This window comes from Saccostrea cucullata, unplaced genomic scaffold, assembly GCF_032062105.1.
Source record: "Saccostrea cucullata isolate Sc308-1 unplaced genomic scaffold, CSIRO_AGI_Scuc_v1 ctg157, whole genome shotgun sequence".
Lineage (NCBI taxonomy): Eukaryota > Metazoa > Mollusca > Bivalvia > Ostreida > Ostreidae > Saccostrea > Saccostrea cuccullata.
Window position 1 is genome coordinate 1,243,366 of NW_026918429.1, and position 23,073 is coordinate 1,266,438.

At 33.8% G+C, this 23,073-nt stretch overlaps 1 protein-coding gene and 1 non-coding gene across 2 annotated transcripts in view; one reads left to right on the forward strand and one right to left on the reverse strand.

The window, feature by feature from the left end:
* Positions 1–1,056: 1,056 nt before the first annotated feature.
* On the reverse strand, positions 1,057–1,126 carry Trnai-uau (transfer RNA isoleucine (anticodon UAU)). The gene has a single exon. It is a non-coding gene; the product is annotated as a tRNA-Ile (tRNA).
* Positions 1,127–1,487: 361 nt separating this feature from the next.
* LOC134265870 (uncharacterized) overlaps positions 1,488–23,073 on the forward strand; it is a 63,831-nt gene continuing 42,245 nt past the window's right edge. The window contains 2 exon segments of the mRNA XM_062748099.1: positions 1,488–1,588; positions 22,211–22,622. Coding sequence (XP_062604083.1) covers positions 1,552–1,588; positions 22,211–22,622 — 449 coding nt within the window. The 5' untranslated portion in view covers positions 1,488–1,551.

Genomic DNA, 23,073 nt, shown 5'->3' on the forward strand with positions numbered 1-23,073 from the left:
GTAGTAAAGTTTCCACATTTTCATCTTCTCAAGAACCACTGGGCCAATTTCAGCAAACATTACATTCCAAATTTTACATTTAAAAAAATACTTGAAAAATATTCTTCTCAAGAATAGCAAAGCCATGATTAGTGATACTAGTATCTATATGGAAGCATTCTCAGTTAGTGTAGAATTAAATTTGTTCAAATCATAACCCCCAAGGATAGGATGGGGTCGTAAAGGGGAATGATGGGTCAAAGTTTTACAGAAAAGCTGTGTTAAGTCATATTGGAGTGTAAGCATCCTTCCCCCCCCCCCCCCCACCACACACACACACACCCTCACACACACACACACACACCCTCGTCAGTAAACTTTCAGTTCTGATCTGATATGTGCTTTTTCCTCTAGCCGATGTGATCAGGTGAGTGATGTGGCCCCTGGGCCTCTTGTTATCATTTTTTATTTAATTGATTGACAGTATGATTTTATTTTTGGCACATTCTCATGAATTAAAAAAATGTTTTGATTGTTTTTGTATCATGGTGGCATTTGCATTAGGCATCAAAAGCTTGACTGTAATGATTATTCTTTGTGTGGTGAATGTTTAAGTTGAAATATTTTATATCCCAAATAATGTTACAATTGTTATTCATGGTAAAAATTGAATCAGCTGATTGATCAAACACAGATTTTTCCACTCAGCTACAATTTGTGGGTCCCATTTTAAGAAATAGAGGAACGTCTTTTGATAATATAAGTTCAAAGATAAATCATTTTGTTTAAAAATTCATTTTGAAAAAAAAAAATTAGCAATTGTCAATTTAAATATTTTCTAGTGACTTTTGCTGACATTCTTTCCTTGGCGATAATTTTTCAATTGCCATCAGTGATTATCATAACAATACTATGTTCTACTGACTGAGCTATCTCGCCACTGGCTTATTCTGCTATTGAATCGGACTGACCATCTAATTCCCACCCAACCCAGGTTCATTACTGGCAGATCTCTCACCTGTCAGTTTCAAAGTATGTCATGGCACCAAATGTAATGGAAGAGAAGAAAAATGCAGCAGACGAGACTGAGATTTGAACCCGGGTCCCCTGAAATAGTCAGGCGCTCTACCAACTGAGCTATCTCGCCACCTGTGATTGAACCTGGCTCATCACCACAAAATTAATTGAGATAAAAGTGTGATAAAATAGCTTAAACAAGCTACTATAGAAGTACATTTTTCCACGTGGTATTAATTTATTCTATCTATGGGGTCACAAATTTTCTGCGGAAATTTTTCCCATCAAACTTAATACACATATAAAGTATATAATGAGAGTCTTATCTGCATAATTTTCTACTTAGCTAACAGATTGAACAGAAATAGAGATTCTGCAGAATTATGAACCCATGGAAATTAGTACATCTACAGTATTCCTAGAAGCTTGATAAAGCTAGCCTACATAGCTAAATAAAGTTTTATAGCTTAATCTGTTTTTTATCTTTTGCAGTTTAACAATTACCCTGCTCATGATGTGGGCCTTTTACGTACATAGGTAAAAGGGTAACCAGTAATGACAATGGACGCTTCAACAATTGATTACAAGTGGGGTATGTATATTAAAATTTAAAGTGCTTTATTTTCACCCCCTCACACAACTAGATAGGGTATAGCATAGTTACTGAGCATATATTGATATGGAAGCATCATAAGTTAGTTTAAAGTTCAAGTCCCCCCTCATGTTAATTTTTAGCTCTACTGGTCAGAGAACAGAAGAGCGTATGTGATAGTAATGCATCCGTTGTCCATCTGTCTGTCTGTAAACAATTATTCAAAATGCTACTACTACTAGTTTTGGTCTGATTTCAATATAACTTGGCACACAAGTAGACATACTAAAATAATTAAATTTTTATATACTTTTTTTGATTTCACTGAAGGGTGTTGCTGGTTACTAAAAATAGAAATTTCTTTGAAATACTTTAAAATACTACTCCTCCTACAGTTTATTTGGTCTGATTTCAGTATAACTTGGCACACAAGTAGACTACACTTAGATACATAATTCAGTATATCAGTTTTTCATTTTGATGAACGGTGTTGCCATGGTAAGGACACATAGTGCAAAAAAACGACGGCATCTTAACATCCAGACATGTCTTAAACTTATTAGAACCCGACACTCTTAATGAAGCATTTGGTCAGTTGCTCATTTGTTAAATTAATTAAGAGTGTTTCGGCAGTATTAATAGCACATGTCATTTTATAATTGTGATACGGCCTGCCATCATCAGGGGTCTACCGTATGCTTAAATCAATCAATTTCTTTGAACTTCATTTGATTTTAATTTGGATCTAATGATAAGATCGCCTATATTCTTGTGTTTGCTGTATGCCACCATAGGGGATGTTGTGAATAATACTTTGCATACATCATCATCAAGTATATAACTCCAATATTTCATAAGTCGTTTCCTTAATCCCTTTATACATGGGTTAAACTTGGTGACCAAAATGTTGGGTACAGCCTTTTTGTTGTTTTTCTTCTTTGATTTTTTAAGAAGGTCCATTCTATTTGTAGAAATAGTTTCTTGCATAATAGGTTCAATTTCTGAATGTATATAACCTCTTTTTTCTAGATGAGTTTTGAAATCTCTAAAGATAACTTCCAGTACAGCTTGATCACTAGTATTTCTCAGATGTCTGGTACATTCTCCTTTAATTAGGTCCTTGAAAACTGATGGGCTATGAGCACTTTGCCTGTGCAAGTATTGGAAGCTGTTAATAGGTTTGATATACGAGCGAATGTCTAATCGCTGGCTATCTAAGAATCTTGTACCTTTGTAAATAGTAGTGTCCAAGAAATTGACACTTGAGTGAGATATTTCATAAGTGAATCTCAAATATTTATGACAAGAGTTCCCTACGTCAAAAAATTCTTTAATATCATCCGGACTTCCGTTAAAAAGGATGAAGCAGTCATCTCTAAATCTGCCGTGATAAATAAGTTTGTCGGCATGTTGAAATTTTGATATTACATCATCAGTGATGTCTTTCATACGTATATCTGTAATTTCTGGTGACGGGCGTGCCCCCATCGCCGCGCCTATGATTTGTTTGTAGTATCGTCCGTTGAACTCGAAAAAATTATTTTCAAGTATACATCTGAGAAAAAAGATAAGATCAGAACAGCAGGGTAGAGGTAATTTGAGATTAGAATTGTCTGTTAAATATGCTTTCTCGGACAGATTGTAGCAATTCATCAAATTCCATGTTGGTGTACATGCTGGTCACATCATAAGTAAGTAGGATGACATTTTCAGGTACAATCAAAGATTGGGTTTTTTGTATAAAGTCCGACATGTCTTTGATGTATGAATTTTGTTTCTGAACAATGGGCACCGGAAATGATCACAGTAGTGATCTATATTTTCCGTTGGTGTGCCGCATTGAGAGATAATTGGCCGACCAGGTGGAAGTTTTCGGAGGCTGCACTGGCCTTTTAAAAGTGCATCAAGCACTTGTTTATTTATTTTATGTATTTTAGGGAGCAAATACAGACTCCCGCATTTCAAGTTGACATTTTTATTTGTGCTTAAAAACCGATAAGTTTCCTCGTCTAAAGTTTGGTTTTGATACATCTAAAAAACTTGAGACTGGATGCTCTGATGTAGAGCTTCTAAATCAGGGTTTTCTACTTGGACTTAATAGGCAGAATCGAGTTGTCTCATGCCTTCTGAGATATATTGATCTCTGTCCAATACAACAACCGTGTTGCTTTTGTCTGCCTTTTTTAGCTCACCTGAGCCGAAGGCTTTTCTGATCACATTTTGTCCGGCGTCCGTCTATCCGTCTGTCTGTAAACTTTTCACATTTTCAACTTCTTCTCAAGAACCGCTTGGCCAATTTCAACCAAACTTGCCACAAAGCATCCTTGGGTGAATGGGATTCAAGTTTGTTCAAATGAAGGGCCACGCCCTCATTCAAGGGGAGATAATTGAGAATTAGTGAAAATTTGGTGGTATGTTTTAAAAATCTTCTTCTCAAGAACCACTGTGCCAGGAAAGATGAAACTTATGGGGAAACATCCTCAGGTAGTGTAGATTTAAGTTTGTTCAAATCATGTCCCCCGGGGGTAGGGCGGGGCCAAAATGGCCGACCAAAGTTTTACATAGAAATATATAGGAAAATTCTTTAAAAATCTTCTTCTCAAGAATGACCAAGCCATATATAATTCATCATATTTATATGGAAGCATCCTCAGGTAGTGTAGATTCAAGTTTGTTCAAATCATGACCCCTGGGGGTAGGGTGGGGCCAAAATGGCCGACCAAAGTTTTACATAGAAATATATAGGAAAATTCTTTAAAAATCTTCTTCTTAAGAATGACCAAGCCATAATTCATCATATTTATATGGAAGCATCCTCAGGTAGTGTAGATTCAAGTTTGTTTAAATCATGACCCCCTGGGGTATGGCGGGGCTAAACTTTTGAATTTAAACTTTTCAATAGTAAACCAATTTCTACTTTTTCCTAGCCACAATGCTCGGATGAGCGATGTGGCCCATGGGCCTCTTGTAATTACAATCCCAAGATTTCTTTTTAATGAGACAAAGGCTTCCCTCTGGTCTTACAATGGCAAAAACATGGTATGAAACTAAGTACATAGTTATGATGAGCAAGAGTGCCTCTTCCAAAATTGTGAATTTTGTGGCCCAAGGGTCAGGGGTTCTGGTGTTAGTGCGGGGCTCTATTGATTACATAGTGAAAATGCATTAATTCTTTGAAAACCTTCTTCTCCTATCCAGGGTATTAAATAAACTATGTAAGTACATAGTTATGTTGAGCGAGATTGCCTCTTCCAAAATAGTGAATTTTATGGCCCCAGGGTCAGGGGTTCTGGTGTTAGGGCGGGGCTCTATTGGTCATAGTTAAAATACATTAATTCTTTGAAAATCTTTCCTTTGCTCCTGGTTTTTGTGCCAATGATCCAAGAATATATATTTATGATGAAGAAATTAAGGTGCATCTAGCAAAATGGTTATTTTTTATCCCCCCCCCCCTCCTGGGTCAAGGGGGGGGGCACATAGTCTGAAAATAAATTAATGCTTTAAAATCTGCTCTTTGGTAATAATCAACCATTTTATGATAAAATTTGCAAAAATTTGAAATATGTGGCCCTAAGGTCAGTGCTTCCATTGGGATGATGTGCACAACTGGTAATAATGTGGAAGTGCATTTTCTCTTTGTTACTTAAGTAAATAGAGTAAGCATGCTAAGTCTATAATTATGATAAGCAATGGTGCCTCTTTCAAAATTGTGAATTGCGAATTTCATGGCCTCGGGTTTAAAACACCAACCAATTTTAATTGTTTGAAAGTTGTTGCACAATACTCAGGTGACCTATAAGGCCCGTGGGCCTCTTGTTAATTTCTTGGTTTACTGACTTTTTCAGGTCACCTGAACATATTTGTTTATTTATTTATTGCTATCTGTTTGCACTTTGGTTGTGTGTTTTGCATCGTTCGTCGTGTGTTAACATTTGAACGTTTTCAGCTTCTTCCCTGCAACCGCTCAACCAATTTTCTAACAATTTTGATATTAATCATTTATAGATGAAGGGAACAAAAATTGTGAATTCCATGGTCCCTGCCCTCCTGGAGCCTGAAATTGGGGCCAAAACCACTAAAATATAAATGCAATCTTTAAAGATCTTCTTCTCCACTCCTGGACATCAAGCAGTCAAATTGCATGATTGTAATCAGCGTTGAGTCCTCTACCAAAATTGTGAAATTCATGGTCCTGTGGTCAAGGGTTCTAGTGCTAGGGCAGGACTAAATAGGTTATATAGTGAAAATGCATTATTTCTTTGAAAATCTTCTTCTCTGCTCCTGGGCATTAAATAAACTAACCAATTAAGTACATAGTTCAGCAGACCTTGTTACTCTTACGATTTTGCCATATTTTGTACAGATTTTTAGTCCAAAATACGTGTCACATTTTGCTACTAAGAAAATAAGAGATACACTTGTTTAGAATTTAGAAGTTAGTTTTCGTTATGATCTGTCTCAATTTCATGCTTGTTTAATCCCTAAAAAAAATTCAAATTCAGTTTTGTCAGTTTGCTAAAACGCTGTGGTATAAAATGATCAAGATCATGTTGTTAGCTCACCTGAGCCGAAGGCTCAAGTGAGCTTTTCTGATCAAAATTTGTCTGTTGGCGTTGTCGTTGTTGTCGTCTTAAACTTTTCACATTTTCATCCTCTTCTCAACAACATACATGCCAACTTTTGAAAATTCCCATGGGGGATTTAGCGCGTGACGACAATTTTCAAAGCTTTAAATTCGCGACATTTTGTAGTGAAATTAAATGATTATGAAATGATTTTTTTTTTTTTATTTATAATATTGATATCACTTATCAATACAACTTAAGGATTAATTTAACACAAAAAATGATGTTTTAATTTCTTTCCAAAATTGAAATATTTTTTTCTAAAATAGGTGCCTCTCTTACTAAAGAAGGGGTATTTAATTACATATGTAAACAACATAATTTTTCTACCAGGACACATATTTCATTTAGTGAAAAATTGAAAATTGTACAACTTTTAAATCATTTTTTTTTTCAAAGGCTAAAAAATATATGAGGTTTTGATACTGTAAAGTCCTGTTTCTGGAAATATTTTTGAGATTTTTTATTTATATTTCAATTAATTAGAAATTCTAATAAGATACTAAATTTACAGAAATTTATACCACCTATCCAAAAGAGAATTATTTTTTTTACAGTCATGAAATTTGTCAGGTTTGATGGTGCCATGTTGGGTATTTCCTTAAGTCATGCACATACCTAACATACAATATTACTATTGGGAGAAGGGAGGGAAAAGAAATTCTAATTGACATACACTTGATTGTTTCATCTTAATTTTTTCATAATATTTTAACTGCCAAACTTTACAATATTTTTCATTATAGGTAGATAAAATCAGCAGCTATGCTTTGTAGTTTTCTACTTTCGTTTTCAAAAAAAAAAAAAACGATCTCTTTGGATTCCGATTTTATGGTTTGACTAGTGTTCTATTGTCTTTAATTTATGTTTTTAATAAAAGAACTAACAATTATCACGTTAATCTATGTGTTTCACCTTGCATAGCCCTTAAAACTGACAAGATAATCCCTAATTGCCCCAAGCTATAAGCTACTTGTACCTGGACAACTGCGTGCGTTCATGCGTGAAGTGATTTCCTGTGACACCTGGTTAAATAAACAATGAAACTTGTCTGTGTGCATTGAATAAACAAGTCTGACATTGTTATCCCGATTGTCAAAATTCAGCGGTAGGGAAACTTTTAAAATCGGAAATTTTGGTGATTTTTTTTTCAAATCGGGAAATTGGGGCAATTTTTCTCTCACGATCGGGAAAGCGGGATGAAAGAGTAAAATCGGGAGGATCCCGCCTAAATTGGGAAAGTTGGCATGTATGCTCAACAACCACTGGGCCAATTTTAACCAAACTTGCCACAAAGTATCCTTAGGTGAAGGGGATTCAAGTTTGTTCAAATGAAGGGCCACACCCTCTTCCAAGGGGAGATAATTATGAATTAGTGAAAAATTAATAGCATTTTTAAAAAATCTTCTCTTCAAGAACCACTGGGCCAGGAAAGATGAAACTCATGTGGAATCATCTTTATGTAATTTAGATTCAAGTTTGTTCAAATCATGACCCCTGGGGGTAGGGTGGGGCCATAATGGCCGTTAAAAGTTTAACATAGGAATATATAGGAACAATTTTTAAAAATCTTCTTTTCAAGAACCACTGGGCCAGGGAAGATGAAACTAATGTGGAATCATCCTCAGGTAGTGTAAATTCAAGTCTGTTCAAATCATGACCCCCGGAGGTAGGGTGGGGCCAAAATGGTCGATCAAAGTTTTTCATAGGAATATATAGGGAAATCTTGTAAAATCTTCATTTCATTTACTTCAAAGCCATGATTAGTGTTATTTATATGGAATGATCCTCTGGTAGAGTAGATTTTAGTTTGTTCAAATCATGACCCCCCTTGGTGGTTAAAATATCACCACCACCCCCTCCAACCTCAATAAACTTTTATTTTTGATCTGATATGTGCTTTTTCCTAGCTGCTATGCTCAGGTGAGCACTGTGGCCCCTGGGCTTCTTGTTATTTTGTGGTTTTGTTTGGCTCATAACTAGAAAACTATTAGACCTAGAGCTTTCAAACTTGGCAAAAGTATACATCTAAGGTAGGTCTGTGGCGGCCTATTTCAAGGTCACGGTGACCTTTAATTTAAGTGAAATTTTAAGAAAAGAATGTCTTTTACTATTGAATTACCGTAAAATCCCGTATATAGAGCGCAATGTTGTAAAAGACGCACCGCCAACTTTGGGGGTAAAAATCCTGAAAAAAACACTGGTCCTATGTAAAAAGCGCATCCTAAAAATGCAGAATTTGGATGCGACATTACTTTTTCTGGTACAGTAACATAAAATAAAATAATGAAAAATTTACGAATCTCTAACGAAAGTAGAACGTCAGTTTTTTCACTTTACATATTCAAGTGTGCATGTGTGAACATTTTAATTTAATCTTTGTAATAGTTATGTAACAAGAGGTAATAATACTTGATTATTTTCTTTTTAATTCATTCCAAGCTAAGCATGTTATCAATTTATGCTTACCAGTAGAATGCATATTTACCAAGCGTGTGTCAGTATGTACGTAAACAAAACTGGGTCATACCCAAGCGATATTAATGTCGAAAATTTGGCTTTTAGTAATTAAACAGTTCTTGGTATCCATTGATAATTTTCTTGAATGTAATTGACTGTTTTTACAAATACGTTTATATGTGCTTACACTGGCTAGTGTTTTAATAACGCGGGTGTTGAAGTGATAATTGTTATATAAACAATGTCATGGCCTACGTGACAACATAGACTGAAGTTAAATATAGCAATGACGCGGCAATAGAATTCCTAACGATTTGTAACTGGAATTACATATCTAAAATTTTAAAAAATAAGTTATAGAATTGAGAATAATTCAGAAAACATCAAAAAGATTATAGCTGTTGACTCATTTATAGGTATTAATTAAACACATCATTCTATGTCTTAAGCGACATGCATTTCATTGATGATAAAAGCGACGGTAGTTCAAAAATGGCGGAATATGCAATGGAAATAAAATATAAACAAAGATCTTTTTCATCAGAATTTTATTTTTGAAACGGTTTTCTTTCTTTCAACACTATTGACTAAGGGTATATATTTATTTCTACAACAGGTAGGGCTTACGTATATAACTCTCTGAAATTAGATTAACTTTGACATAATTGGATACAAAGGATAATCAATTCAAATGGATCAGGAAAATGGTCCTCGGCACTGTGAATGTGACATGAAAAAAATGGGGTTGAATTTTGTTCCTATGTATTGAGCGCATCCTTACTTTTGAACAATTTTCTGACGAAAAAAAGTGCGTCCAATACAAGGGATTTTACGGTACACAATCCCCAAAATTGTAAGAGTGTTGCTATATCCCTATTTACAAAATGTTAAATTAAGAAAATAATATTTTTTTCATTATATACTTACAGCAATCCATAACAAATGTTATATTATTAGAGATAATCTACCTCTCCCCATGGTATAATTATCAAGCACTGGTCAAGGAGAATTTCCATAACAGAAAATTGCATGTCAAATTAGAGAGAAATTGATTAATTTGGTGTAAGGAGCTAACTGGTAGAACATCTCTGTTTATATCTCTTGGGAACTGGGTGAAGGAATCGGCCTTAAATACAGACCCTAAACCGTGCTACTACACCACATGAATGGTACGGTTCGGTACGCTTTGTGCACGGAACGGTACGCTTTGTGAACAGAACGGTTCGTTTTGTGAATGGTACGGTACGCTTTGTGCACGGAACGGTTCACTTTGTGCACGGAACGGTATGCTTTGTGCACGGAACGGTTCGCTTTGTGCACGGAACGGTACGCTTTGTGGACGATACGTTTCGCTTCTTGCACGTAACGGTTCGTTTTGTGAACGGTACGCTTTGGGAAACGGTATGCAAATGAAGTGGGCGGAGCCTGTTAGCTTTAATTCTTGATTGGCTGCTAAAAATTAATTCATTTTAAATGACTTTTGAAGTACTTAATGCACGTATATAATTATATTTCCGCTATTAACAAATCAATTTCTCGGTTTCAATTTAATTAACATAAATTTACACTACAGTGGTGATGAAGGAAAAATGAAGAAAAAAAATGAAAGGAAGAAAAAACATCATCCCACCGATGTCTTTGGCATTATGAATAGATATATGTTTATAGAACTCATAAATATTTCCGTGCTTATTTTCTACGTATGCTGAACCTTCGTTTTAAAAAGAAAAAAAAATATTCATAAGGCCAGATAAAATTAATCTTTAGATTCTCATCCTAATTTGCTAAAATATTGGGGCGGGTGGGCGGATTTTATTTTTTATTTTTTATAATTGTTAAATTGTAAGTATCAACAAAACATGGACTCTCGTAAACATTTTTTGTTATGTTAATGTCAATATGAATAGATTTTATTCCTTTCATATTCTTTTAAATATTTAAAGAAGCTTCTTGCTTTAAAAAATTAAATATTTATTGTTAATTAAGAAATTATCAAGTACACAAATACGGCACACGCCAAACAAAATGGGGTGGGGATACCGATAAATTGTGTATGCATGTCAGACTTCCCCAAATACCTTTTAGTTATACATGTTTTACCAACCTCTGTTTTCTGTAAAATATCACATTCTACTGGAAAACCTAGGCCTGAACAGTTTTAAGATTTAACATTTTCTTAGCATTCTTTAAAGTCTACCTACGATGTTTTATTATTTTTTTTTCAAAGAAAAATCACACACAGTTGGAGATCGTTTAAAACTTGACCAGGTGTTATTTTCCCTGTCTATTTTTCCTTAGTTAAAATCTCTCTAATTTTCTCAAGCCATTAATACTATCTAGATGTGTTTATGTTATTTTTTCTTCTCTGCCTTTTTTACACTGAATTTATCTTTTCATTACATATTTAAACTGCTTTTATTGCCGATTTTTCGCCATTCTTCACATGGCTCTTTTGCTATAAATAGCGACACGCGACTTTTAATACAGACGAGAGATAACTCTTAAACTTTGACCAAAATTCTTGCTGAATAAAAATACATGGAAAATACTTTTAACACCCAAAAATCGAAATAAAAAACACCGGGGCGGGACATTTTGAGAGGGGCGGGCGGGGATGAGAATCTAAAGATTAATTTTATCTGGCCTAAATGAAATATTTTTTCACTTTAAAATAAAGTTGTAACATAATTAAAAGGAATTAATATATACCGGGTATATACTTGTTCTGTACATGCATATGTAACGCTACACATATATATAAATTATTTTTAATTGATTAATATGACTATTCCTGTTTCATTTTTATTCCTAGTAATTAGATATGTACATTGTTTTTTATTTTTAAAATTGTAGATCTATCGCTTAAACGTTTGCTTCAGAAGAGAAATATCAGTAAACAAAATAAATAAGAAAATCAGCAGCAGAAACACGAAATCAATACAATAACTTCCGAGCGCTTTCTCGTAACAGAAAACATTCTTTTCACAGACATGTATTTATGTTTTCAATAATCCTTTCAGTGTATTAAGTAATTATTTTAATAAGTTTTTCTTTATTTTATTAAGTTATTCTGTTCCTGTAAAGTCTGTAAAAACGATGTCGTGAATGAAAGAGAGAGAGAGAGAGTGGGGATAGAGAGAGAGATGCAACCCCTTAATACATTATCTGTAAGAAAAAAATAACTTGTATTTATTCTCATTCTTCGTTTTAATTACATCGCCAAAGTCACAATTAATCACTCTGTGATTCTATTTAATCAACCCATTTACAACTGTTGTGCAATGAATAATCCGTTCTCTGTACATGCATGCTGCACGCATGAAATTCTCGTGCATCACCTGTTAATCAAAATGGCATGACACTAGGTGACCCTGAAAGTCTGTTTGCGCTGGAAGAATTTCTCCTGTGATTTGAAATATTCTTATGGTCAGTTCATAGTTCACACCTGTTTAAAAAAAATATTGGGTAACAGCCGGAGGGACGGGGGTGCCGTGTGTATAACACACATTTCAAATTACTTAGTTCTGACCACATCAAGTGTATTTAATCACTCAACTAACATCCAGCAAACTCATCTTCCAGGTTGCACCACAACACTGATTACAAATTTACTTCCTAAATTATCCTTTTTCAGACAAAAATAAATAAGCATGTATCCCTAAATTATAATTTTCTTTATTTACAAAAGCACAATTTAAAGTCACATAAATTCGCATAAGTATCACCTTCTGGAGGGGAGGGGGGTTACAAACATAACTCATATGGCTTGAAAGAGGATTGATATTTTTTTTAATTTCATTCTATTTAGTAAGTAAACTTTTTCAGACACTAATAAGGATGTTTCCTGTAGATTATGATTTTTTTAATTTACAACGTACCATTTTGCAGACTTCTAAAGAACTTTTAACCAGCTAATTCGAATTATTATACTTTCATGTTAAATACTAAAATCTGAATGGTTTAGACGCAGTTAACAATCTGTTCTATTACCCTCAGCCTTAGCAACACACGTGACAATGGGTAACACAACGGTAATGCCACATGCGTGGAAATTATGCGCGTACGGTTCACCGTAGAATTCTCAAAACGTCAGTTGCGCGTTTGAAAGAACTGGAATAAACTTGACGTCAATAAAAGCTTGCATCCGATGTAGGGTACTTGAAAACAACAAACGGCAGACGAAGGAACATGCTTGCGAGTGCAGAAATAACGAAACTTTAGATGATAAAGCACTCGTAGAGTATCAAATAAACAATAAAGAGGTCAGTAAATCTTTTTCGAAGTAGCGGGGAGTTTGAAAGCTTTCTAAACGTGAACGAAAAGGCGATCGATGATTTGTATTGTTGACATAGTAAATCAAGAAGACATTCAGTATAATAAAATAAATGGTGCCTGTTTTGGAGGGTAACAGTTGAAATTGACACCCCTTGGAAAACCATTGTCAACCTCCGCTGACGCGTCGGTTGACAATGGTTTTCCTTGGGGTGTCAATTTCAACTGTTACCCTCCAAAACAGGCGCCATTTATATATTGCTTTCTAGAAAGAGGATGGGGGTATGTAGTGTAACAAACCTTATAATATCTTTATTTTTTTCGCAAACTGTTTTTTTTTTTCATTTTTCATGAGATGTATTTCAGAATTAAGTAATATTTATACTGCAGTTTGCACATTTTATTTGCAAGAAATTCGGCTGGCGATTTTTGTATGCAGCGTGAAAGTTGATCACAGTTTTATTTGTTAGATTATCATCTCTGTCAGTTCAGTAGAAATCTTCAAATTTACCACATGTAATATTTTAATCTATATTTTACATGATTACAGATTGTCAGTGTAAGTATAACTTCACCAATGATTCGCCTTTAGTAAATATCTTAATAGAATTAATGTGAGAGTCTAAAACGGTTCTTTTTTAAATATATGTTTTAAAATTCTTACAAAATAATTAATTAGTAAAATCACGCATCTGATATGTACTACATATGAATGCATACTTACGACAAAAACGATCTTGTATCTGATAAGATTTAATAATTTAAATAAGGCCAGATAAAATTAATCTTTAGATTCTCATCCCCGCCCGCCCCTCTCAAAGTGTCCCGCCCCGGTGTTTTTTATTTCGATGTGTGGGTGTTAATAAAGGTATTTTCATGTATTTCTACTCAGCAAGGATTTGGGTCAAAGTTTAAGAGTTATCTCCCGTCTGTATTAAAAGTCGCGTACCGCTATTTTTAGCAAAAGAGCCATGTGAATAATGGAGAAAAATCGGCAATAAGAACAATTTAAATGTGTATTTTTTTTAAGGGAATGATAATCTGTCAGTATTGAGAAGGCAGAGAAGAAAAATGTAGCATAATATAAACACATCTACCATCACTTGCATGATCGAGTTTTAGAGAGATTTGAACTAAGTAAAAATAGACGAGGAAAATGACACCTGGTCAAGTTATAACGATGTCCAGCTGTGTATGATTTTGCTTTGAAAAAAAAAAAACATTGTAGGCAGACTTAGAGAATTTTAAGTGCTCAGACGTTAAATCTTAAAACTGTTCAGGCCTAGGTTTTTCAGTAGAATATTCTATTAGAATATTTTATAGATTTTGCAAATATGACCTATTTTAATGTCGAACATGTCAAGTCTCGACTCAAGAAAGATCAAATTTTTTAGGAAGGTGAAAATCTATGATATTTTACAGGAAACAGAGGGATTTGTTGGTAAAACTAAAAGGAGTTTGGGGAAAGGCCGATGAGAAGTCATGCATACACAATTTATTGGTACATGTATCCCCACCTAATTTTGTTTGGCGAGTGCCGACCCGTATAATGTGTACTTGATAATTTATTAATTAATAATAAATATTTGATTTTTTAAAGTAAGAATCTTCTTTAAATATTTAAAATAATATGAAAAGAATAAAATACATTAATATTGGCATTAACATAATGAAAAAATATGTGTACTTAGAGTCCATATTTTTTTATACTTACAATTTAACATTTATAAAGAATAAAAAATAAAATCCGCCCACCCGCCCCTATTCTTTAGCAAATTAGGATGAGAATCTAAAGATTAATTCTACCTGGCCTAAGCAAAATTAAAATCAAAAGTAGAGACAACCAGGGAATTAATTCATGAAAGCGTGTTCTATCTTAGTGGTATTATAGTCTATTGAACCTATTTTTATGTCAAATAAAATTATAGGATTATGAAAAATGAATGTACATGTACACATTAAAAGAGGGTTTTTTCCCCCAGGCACGAGCACGATTATATTAAATTTTGGGGCATCTTATAATATTAGTTTAAATGTCTGTATAGTTAAATTACGAATATTTATATACAACTAATATTTCAAAAGGAAATTGATTTAATTTGCTAATATAAAGAAAATGAAAGACTTCAAAGACGCCAACATTGTTTGAGGTCCACCGTGCCCTGTACGTGTTTTGTGGAAAAAACTCGTGGCCTGTACTGTACCTTTGACCACAAACACAACCAGTTGATCTAATTAATAGCAGGTAAGGAATCGTCTCACACTCTGTCTAGTTGTTTTAAAGTTGTAGTTTGCTTCGAGTAGTTTCCTTATTTTTACAGTTGAAGGCCCAGACGCATGATACTTGATAATGGTGTTTCAAACAGGCAGACACAACCTCCGTCCTTCTTTCACAAGCGCCGTAGCGAGAAATAAACCAAAATGACTTATTTGGTCATTACACAATTCAAAAAATCATTGGGGGCGTGGTTTGCATAATTAACCAAAGAACGGTACGGTTCGTATCTTGCACGGAACGGTACGCTTTGTGGACGGTACGGTACGCTTTGTGGACTGAACGGTTCGCTTTGAGAACGGTACGGTACGCTTTGTGCACGGAACGGTACGCTTTGTGAACGGAACGGTACGCTTTGTTCACGGTACGGTACGCTTTCTGCACGGAACGGTACGGTTCGTTTCTGAGGTGTAGTAGCACGATTTAGGGTCTGTAGTTTTAGTGACTAGCCTAACATTTAATGAATTTGAGAAAAAGTAATTCAAACTAATATGATATTGTATAATAAACTTATATGATATTGTATAATCATATAATTAAAACTAGTTATACTGTGTGTGTGTGTGTTGGGGGGGGGGGCTATTGGAATCGGCAACCCATTGTCTATGAATTTCAGATTGAAAATTTAAGTCTGATTTTAACCTTATTCTGAATGATGCATCAAGATTACACAATTTTTTGTATAATTCTTTGTAACAAATTTATACAAAGACCTTTGCTTTCAGATTTAATTTCAGAATGACACAATTATGCATTTTGATTGCACTACAAAGGAGATAGTTAAGATCCATTCATCCCTTGACATTAATTAGTGGACATGCATCCAGTCAAAGATTAATTAATGAGTTCAATGTAGGAAAGCTATCTGTCTCAATCATTTCTGCATCTCTGATCAAAGAGCTCTTTTTTTATCTGTGTCCTTTGGGAATTACACAGAAGAACTGCTGGTCAGTTTAAATTAGAGTTGGGTATTGCGAGTGAAAACCATATTGCGATATATTGCAATATTTTACTTTGAATATTGCAATATATTGCAATATATTGTAGATTAATTATCATTAATAAATTTGAGCAGAATATTTGAATTGCTGTCAAGTTACAAGACTATTTGAATTTATCTGTAAGTTTTAAAGGGGGAGGAGTGATAAGACATTAATTGCACACATAATAACACTTTACTTTTAATCAATACCTAATTAGATAATAAAACAAAACTAACTCTCTTGGAGAATTTTCAAATTAAAAAAAAAAATTATGCATAATATATCTTTTTTAGTATAATTTTATTTTTGTTCGGGGGTGGGGGGGGGGGTGGGGTGGGGGTGGGGGTGTCTCAGTGAAGTAGCATAAAATGATATTTAAGATTAAAACATTACATACAAGATGAATATAATTTTATTAATGTTACAGAATAAAATTAAAGCCAGAGAGATATTGTGACCTGTTTTCGTGCGTTTTGGTGTTTTAGTCTAACCCGACCTAATTACACATTATGTCATCGATCAGGAAATGGCCTATATCTGCTAGCTGTTTTAATTTACATGCTCCTGGTATAGCATGATGGTGTTTAAAATGGCATGAAAGTCATTTAAAAAAATAAATTATAGCAACACTGCTACAAGTGAAAACATGGATGACCATTTACTTGTAATATGTATCATCGCGATGTCCATCGTGTAGATTCCATGCAAAATTTCGAGAACCACAGACCACATGGTATACACCTTGTAGAAATGTTTTAAATATTTTCTTTCATATTAATTTTATTTTAAAGTCTTACCATTAATTATTTATTTAAAATTTATTTTAAAGTAACATTTAAAATTGCAACAGTGAATCACAAGCTCTCTCTCTCTCTCTCTCTCTCTCTCTGAAAGCCGACGAAGTATTCTTTTAAGAGTCTGAAAAAGCCCAAGGAAGTTACAAGTATTATTTCAGCAGTTTCTACAATAATTAAAGTTTTTATATATTTTTATAAATATCGTGAAATACCGGTATCTGATTTTCATATCGCAATATATTATCGTGGTGGAAAATACCGCAATATACCGATATACCGGTAATATTGCACACCCCTAGTTTAAATAACAGAGTTCTTGGAATTTTTCAGTCCTGTTTGCAAGACCAATAAAAACAAGCAAGGACCAAGTACTTTTGGTTCTTTATCAGTCCAAATGTCCGGTAGATGTTGACGGAGCAACTTGCGACAATCCGATTAAATTTTATACTTATTCCCAACAATCACAATTAGAATATTCTAGCAATAAAAATAATAAATGTCCTAGAGACTCGGTTGAACGATAGAATGCGTTTTGTGTACCAGCATCGTAGCAGAGAAAATACGGGAAATAACTCTTAACTCAGTGCACAAACTCAAAAGGGGTTGATATAATTAACTTGGTACTTATTTTCAGTGCAATTCCTTTTGTATTGTTCAAAATTGTTTCGGAGCAATTCTGCAATGTACTTGTGGTGAGGGCCTAGCTGTCCCGAACACAGTTAGATTATTCTAACTAGATCGTTATTTGTTGAAAACATTTCTATACCACTTGATGGCACAAATAATAGTAGGTAATAAAATTCAAATGCAGTTTTCTTCTTTTATGATATTTTTTGGGGAACTGATAGAAATCTGTCTGGACTGACAAACTTCAGATGCTAGTCAGTCCAAATGACTGACAGCAGCAAAAAAAAAAGATTTCAAGAACTCTGAATAGCATATGTCATTTGATTGCCAGTCTTCTATTTCTAAAATCAATTTGTTATCAAGTTTTTAATACTAAAAAAATTGAATATATCAAGTGACAAATTTCAGAGCATCATGTCCCACATGAAAGATATATGCATTTGTGTTTGTTTGTGGGGGAGGGGCATTTTTAAAGGGCATTTGCAGAGTATCATGACAAATAGTCGCAATTTATTTTTTCAATGAAATAAAAAAAATACTGTTACAATGTATTAGTATTGATGTTTTATTTGGTTGCACCACAGTTTCATTTATTAAAAAAAATATAATGAGCAATTATATTTTCACTCGAATTGTTTCTAAGAAAATGGTGAACACTCTTAATACATCCATAAAATATTTGTGAATTGGCACCTACTCTGAAAAACCCAGTGGGGGTATTTGTCCCTATTAGACAGTTGTAGTTCTGGTTGCCATGGAAACTGTCTTTAATTAATGAAACTTAAATTAAAATGGTGTGTCGGACGAACTCTTGTCCGTCCAATTTACCCTGACCAAAAATGTTTAAATTGACAGATGTTGCTTAATGCTTCTTGCCGCTTTTCAACTGTAGATATGCACTTTCTTGCATAATAAAATAAATTTCTATCCACATAACATTGTTTTTAGCTCTACTGGTCAGAGACCAGAAGAGCTTATGCGAAAGTAATGCGTCCGACGTCCGTCCGTCTGTCTGTAAACAATTTTTCCAAATGCTACTCCTCCTACAGTTTTGGTCTGATTTCAATATAACTTGGCACGCAAGTAGACTACACTAAGATACATAATTCTGTATATCGGTTTTTGATTTCAATGAACGGTGTTGCCGTGGTTACTAAAAATAGAAATTTCTGTGAAATTCTTTCAAAACGCTACTCCTCCTACAGTTTTGGTCTGATTTCAATATAACTTGTCACACAAGTAGACTACACTAAGATACATAATTCTGTGTATCGGTTTTTGATTTCGATGAACGGTGTAGCGGTGGTTACTAAAAATAGAAATTTCTGTGAAATTCATTCAAAATGCTACTCCTCCTACAGTTTTGGTCTGATTTCAATATAACTTGGCACACAAGAAGACTACACTAAGATACATAATTCTGTATATCGGTTTCTGATTTCAATGAACGGTGTTGCCGTGGTAACTAAAAATAGAAATTTCTGTGAAATTCTTTCAAAACGCTACTCCTCCTACAGTTTTGGTCTGATTTCAATATAACTTGGCATACAAGTAGACTACACTAAGATACATAATTCTATGTATCGGTTTTTGATTTCGATGAATGGTGTTGCCGTGGTTACTAAAAATGGAAATTTTTGTGAAATCATTTCAAAATGCTACTCCTCCTACAGTTTTGGTCTGATTTCAATATAACTTGGCATACAAGTAGACTACACTAAGATACATAATTCTGTTTATCGGTTTCTGATTTCAATGAACGGTGTTGCCGTGGTAACTAAAAATAGAAATTTCTGTGAAATTCTTTCAAAACGCTACTCCTCCTACAGTTTTGGTCTGATTTTTATATAACTTGGCACACAAGTAGACTGACACAGAGATACATATGTCTGTGTATCCGTTTTTTGATTTCGTTGAACGGTGTTGCCGTAGTTACTAAAAATCGACATTTCTGTGAAATTGTTTTAAAATGCTACTCCTCCTACAGTTTTGTTCTTATTTCAAAAAAATTTTACACAGAAGTAGACTACACTAAGATACTCAATTCTATTTATCATTTTTTAATTTCGATTAACATTGTTGCCTTGGTTACTAAACATAGAAATTTCTGTAAAATACTATAAGGTATAGGCCTTGAGTTATTGTTCATATTTATTACTTCCCTTGTGAACATATGTAAATACTGTTTACAGAGTATGGGCTATTGGTTTTATTTTGTATGCTGATGTTGCTGATAATTTGGAGATTACATACGTAATTAAATTGTATTAAATACAAAACTAACCGTATAACAAGGATGATTGGAGATCGTTGGTGACAGTTGGTAATTTATAGGTAACGGCATTGGTGCACATGTTGGTGATTTGGTGATTATGAAAACCTCAATAAAATAGCGCAATTCTGTGAACAGATCATACCTGTATACGATAACTGGGTTCTTTTTATATTTAATTTTACTGTTAAACATCGCTGGTATCCCACATAAATGCATATTTTCCCCTAAAATTACTTCTCCATACACCTTGTAAACATTGGTAACTGGAAACTTCCAGTTATGGGGTTTTGGTAAAGTCACCAAACTCGGTGATGTCAACTTGCGCACTATGTCATTATTTACATTGGTGACACAAAAGAGTATATATTAGCAGGCGTTACGGAGTCAGAGAATCTGTTAGATAGAGATAGATAGATAGAGAGAGCAGTCAGATAGAGAGAGCAGTTATTACAGAGATTAAGCGAAATAGCAGTAGAAGCAGAATGTAAGTTTGGGCAACAATTACACACACCAAACACTTATTTAAAAAGTTACAGACATTAAAGTTTATCTATATTATATATATATATATACCTAAACGTTGGGTGCCAGTTGATATACCCCCCCTCCCTTTTATTTATGACCCGTATTACAAAACATGAGCTGCTCTAGAGTATTGATTAAATTGGATAATTCAACTTACCAACCAAGAATTTTCAGGAATGTAATTTTATTATTTATTGAATTAATTTAATCTCATTTAAACTTTGAAACAGCGTCTTTATTGAAAACAAGTATTCTCTGGCACATACAATACTATCAAAATGCCAGTTTTAGTCTGATTATGATATAATGTGGCATGCAAGTAGACAACACTAAGAACATAAAAAGACTTAATCAAGGATCATTATTCTATTTATTGCTGTTGTAAAGTTTCAGTTCCCAACTGCTACTTTTCTTTTCCTTTGCTATAAATAAAAACCAGTAGAGCTTCAGTCTGAACAGAGACTTCTGGTTTTTAATTATCTTGATCATATCTATGAAAGTCAAGTACATGTACAGATATTCAGATTACTTCTAAATAATTCAAATGAAATAGATTAAATATTTTGATTTCTTCCATTAACAGTATTTACCGAAGAGACAAATGAAGGTCTTTAGAGGAACTCCATAGCTATCTATGGATTATATGTCAATAATTATCTGAATAAATATCTTTTAGATGGAGATACATCATTTTGTGTTTTTTTCCTCGGGAATTATGTGTAATAATAAATACAAAAGAGATTAAATTCCATAAATCCTCAGTGTCTGTCTGAGTTTTTCCAACATCTGTCTTCCGTTTGTCCAACATAAAAAATGACATTTAAAAGTTTCATACTTGTGTTATTTATCAATTTTTCCCAATTTTCTTTGCATTTTATGCCTTTGGTCATCATATATTTCAAATTCCAAAGCTGAAAATACTTTTCCTTGAACATTGAGAACCTCGAGAGCAGAAAAATATACTTTTTGTCTGTCCCTGTTTGTCCAACACTTCGTCACTTTTTTCCAATTTTAATGAGTTTAAATGATTTTGTAATATGAGAAGAGGTTTAAACCTAATTGCTTACCTAGAATATAGAACATGAAATGTAGATTTGCAATTTAATTTGAAGTTGCTGGAATATACAACTGATTTTGTCTGTTCTGTTTGTCTAACATTTGATGTGGACAGCCCAATTATTTTTAATGAATAAAAACATTTTACCTCGGAAAGTTATCTTTTTAATGGCGCAGTTAGCAAGTATAGATACATATTTTATCCCATGTCAAAATTTAAGAATATTTAGGAAAAAAAATTCTCAAGTATTTGTCTTAGCAATTCTACACTGTATGAAAACTTTCCGTTATTTCCTGATCATAACAAGGAGCACACGGCGGGTGTGACCGGTCAGCAGGGGATGCTCACTCCCACTTCTGATGTTTCGGAGGTCCTTGTTTGCTCTGCTCCTATATTGTATTGTTTCATGAACTTTGATATTGAATACTGTTTGTATATATCTCCATAACCAAGTCAATTAAAAGTAATTGAAGTCAATTGTTAGGAAGTTGTTGCATGATACTCAGATCACCTACATTTATAAGGCTCATGGGTCTCTTGTTGATTTAGTCTGTTTGAGTATACCATGTTTACAGAAAGAACTACCTGATATAGAAAAAAAACAGGAAATGTGTATATTGATACATGTATCATTAACCGATTAATTGGTTTGAAATTTGTGTGGTTAACCAATCTGTATTCCGATTGCCATGCCTATTATAATACTATGATTGCTATTTTTTCCAGAAGTTCCAGTGCAGTTAATTCCAATAGTGGTAGATAAAGATGGAGCAGAACTCCAGTCTTCATCCTTTGCTCAGGCTTTGCGAAAAAGCCTTCTTGATTTCAGTGCAAAAGCTTCAATTTTAAAAAAAGTTGGACGTTACTTTGATTATGAAGTTTATGAAGAAAAAGTTCGTGGAAATACAAGTGTAAATGTGCTTTGCAGAGTTACAAAGGAATCAGACTTGCATGAATTTGAGGAACGATTTTACAGCGATCAGCTTGCAAAAAGTCTAGAACAATATCTGACATCTGTTGGGTTCCATTGGGATTTGAATATTGGATATGGAAACAAGAAGAAGGAATTCAAATTGAAAGTAATCATAGAAAGAAAATGCTTTACACAGAAGCCAACTGACTTTTCAAAGATTTCAAGGTAAGAATTGTTTATACATGTGTATATATCAATATCTTGTGCCATGGTTCTACATAAGGAGCAGATGATCCCTGTTTAATATTTTGAGGTCACTAGATTAAGGGTTGGTCTATGAATATAGGAAAATGTCCATACAGTGTCCTAGGATCTTTGGTTCAGAGATATCAAACTCTGTACAGTGTACCATTGACCTAAGTAGACAACCTTTATTACAATTTTTCCCGCTTCAGACAAAGAGGTAGGGGCTCCATTGGCGAAAATCGGCCCCAACTCAAAAAAAAAATTATTTTTTTTGATTATATGTTGTGGATGTCTATTTTTAAAAAACAACACGAATTTGTCCGAAAAACTTAATTTATGGAGAAAATTAAGGCATTGATTGACCGCCGTTAATAGTTAACGTTAACGTTTAAAAGTAGCGTCATTACGTTATACACACACAGTTACTCGG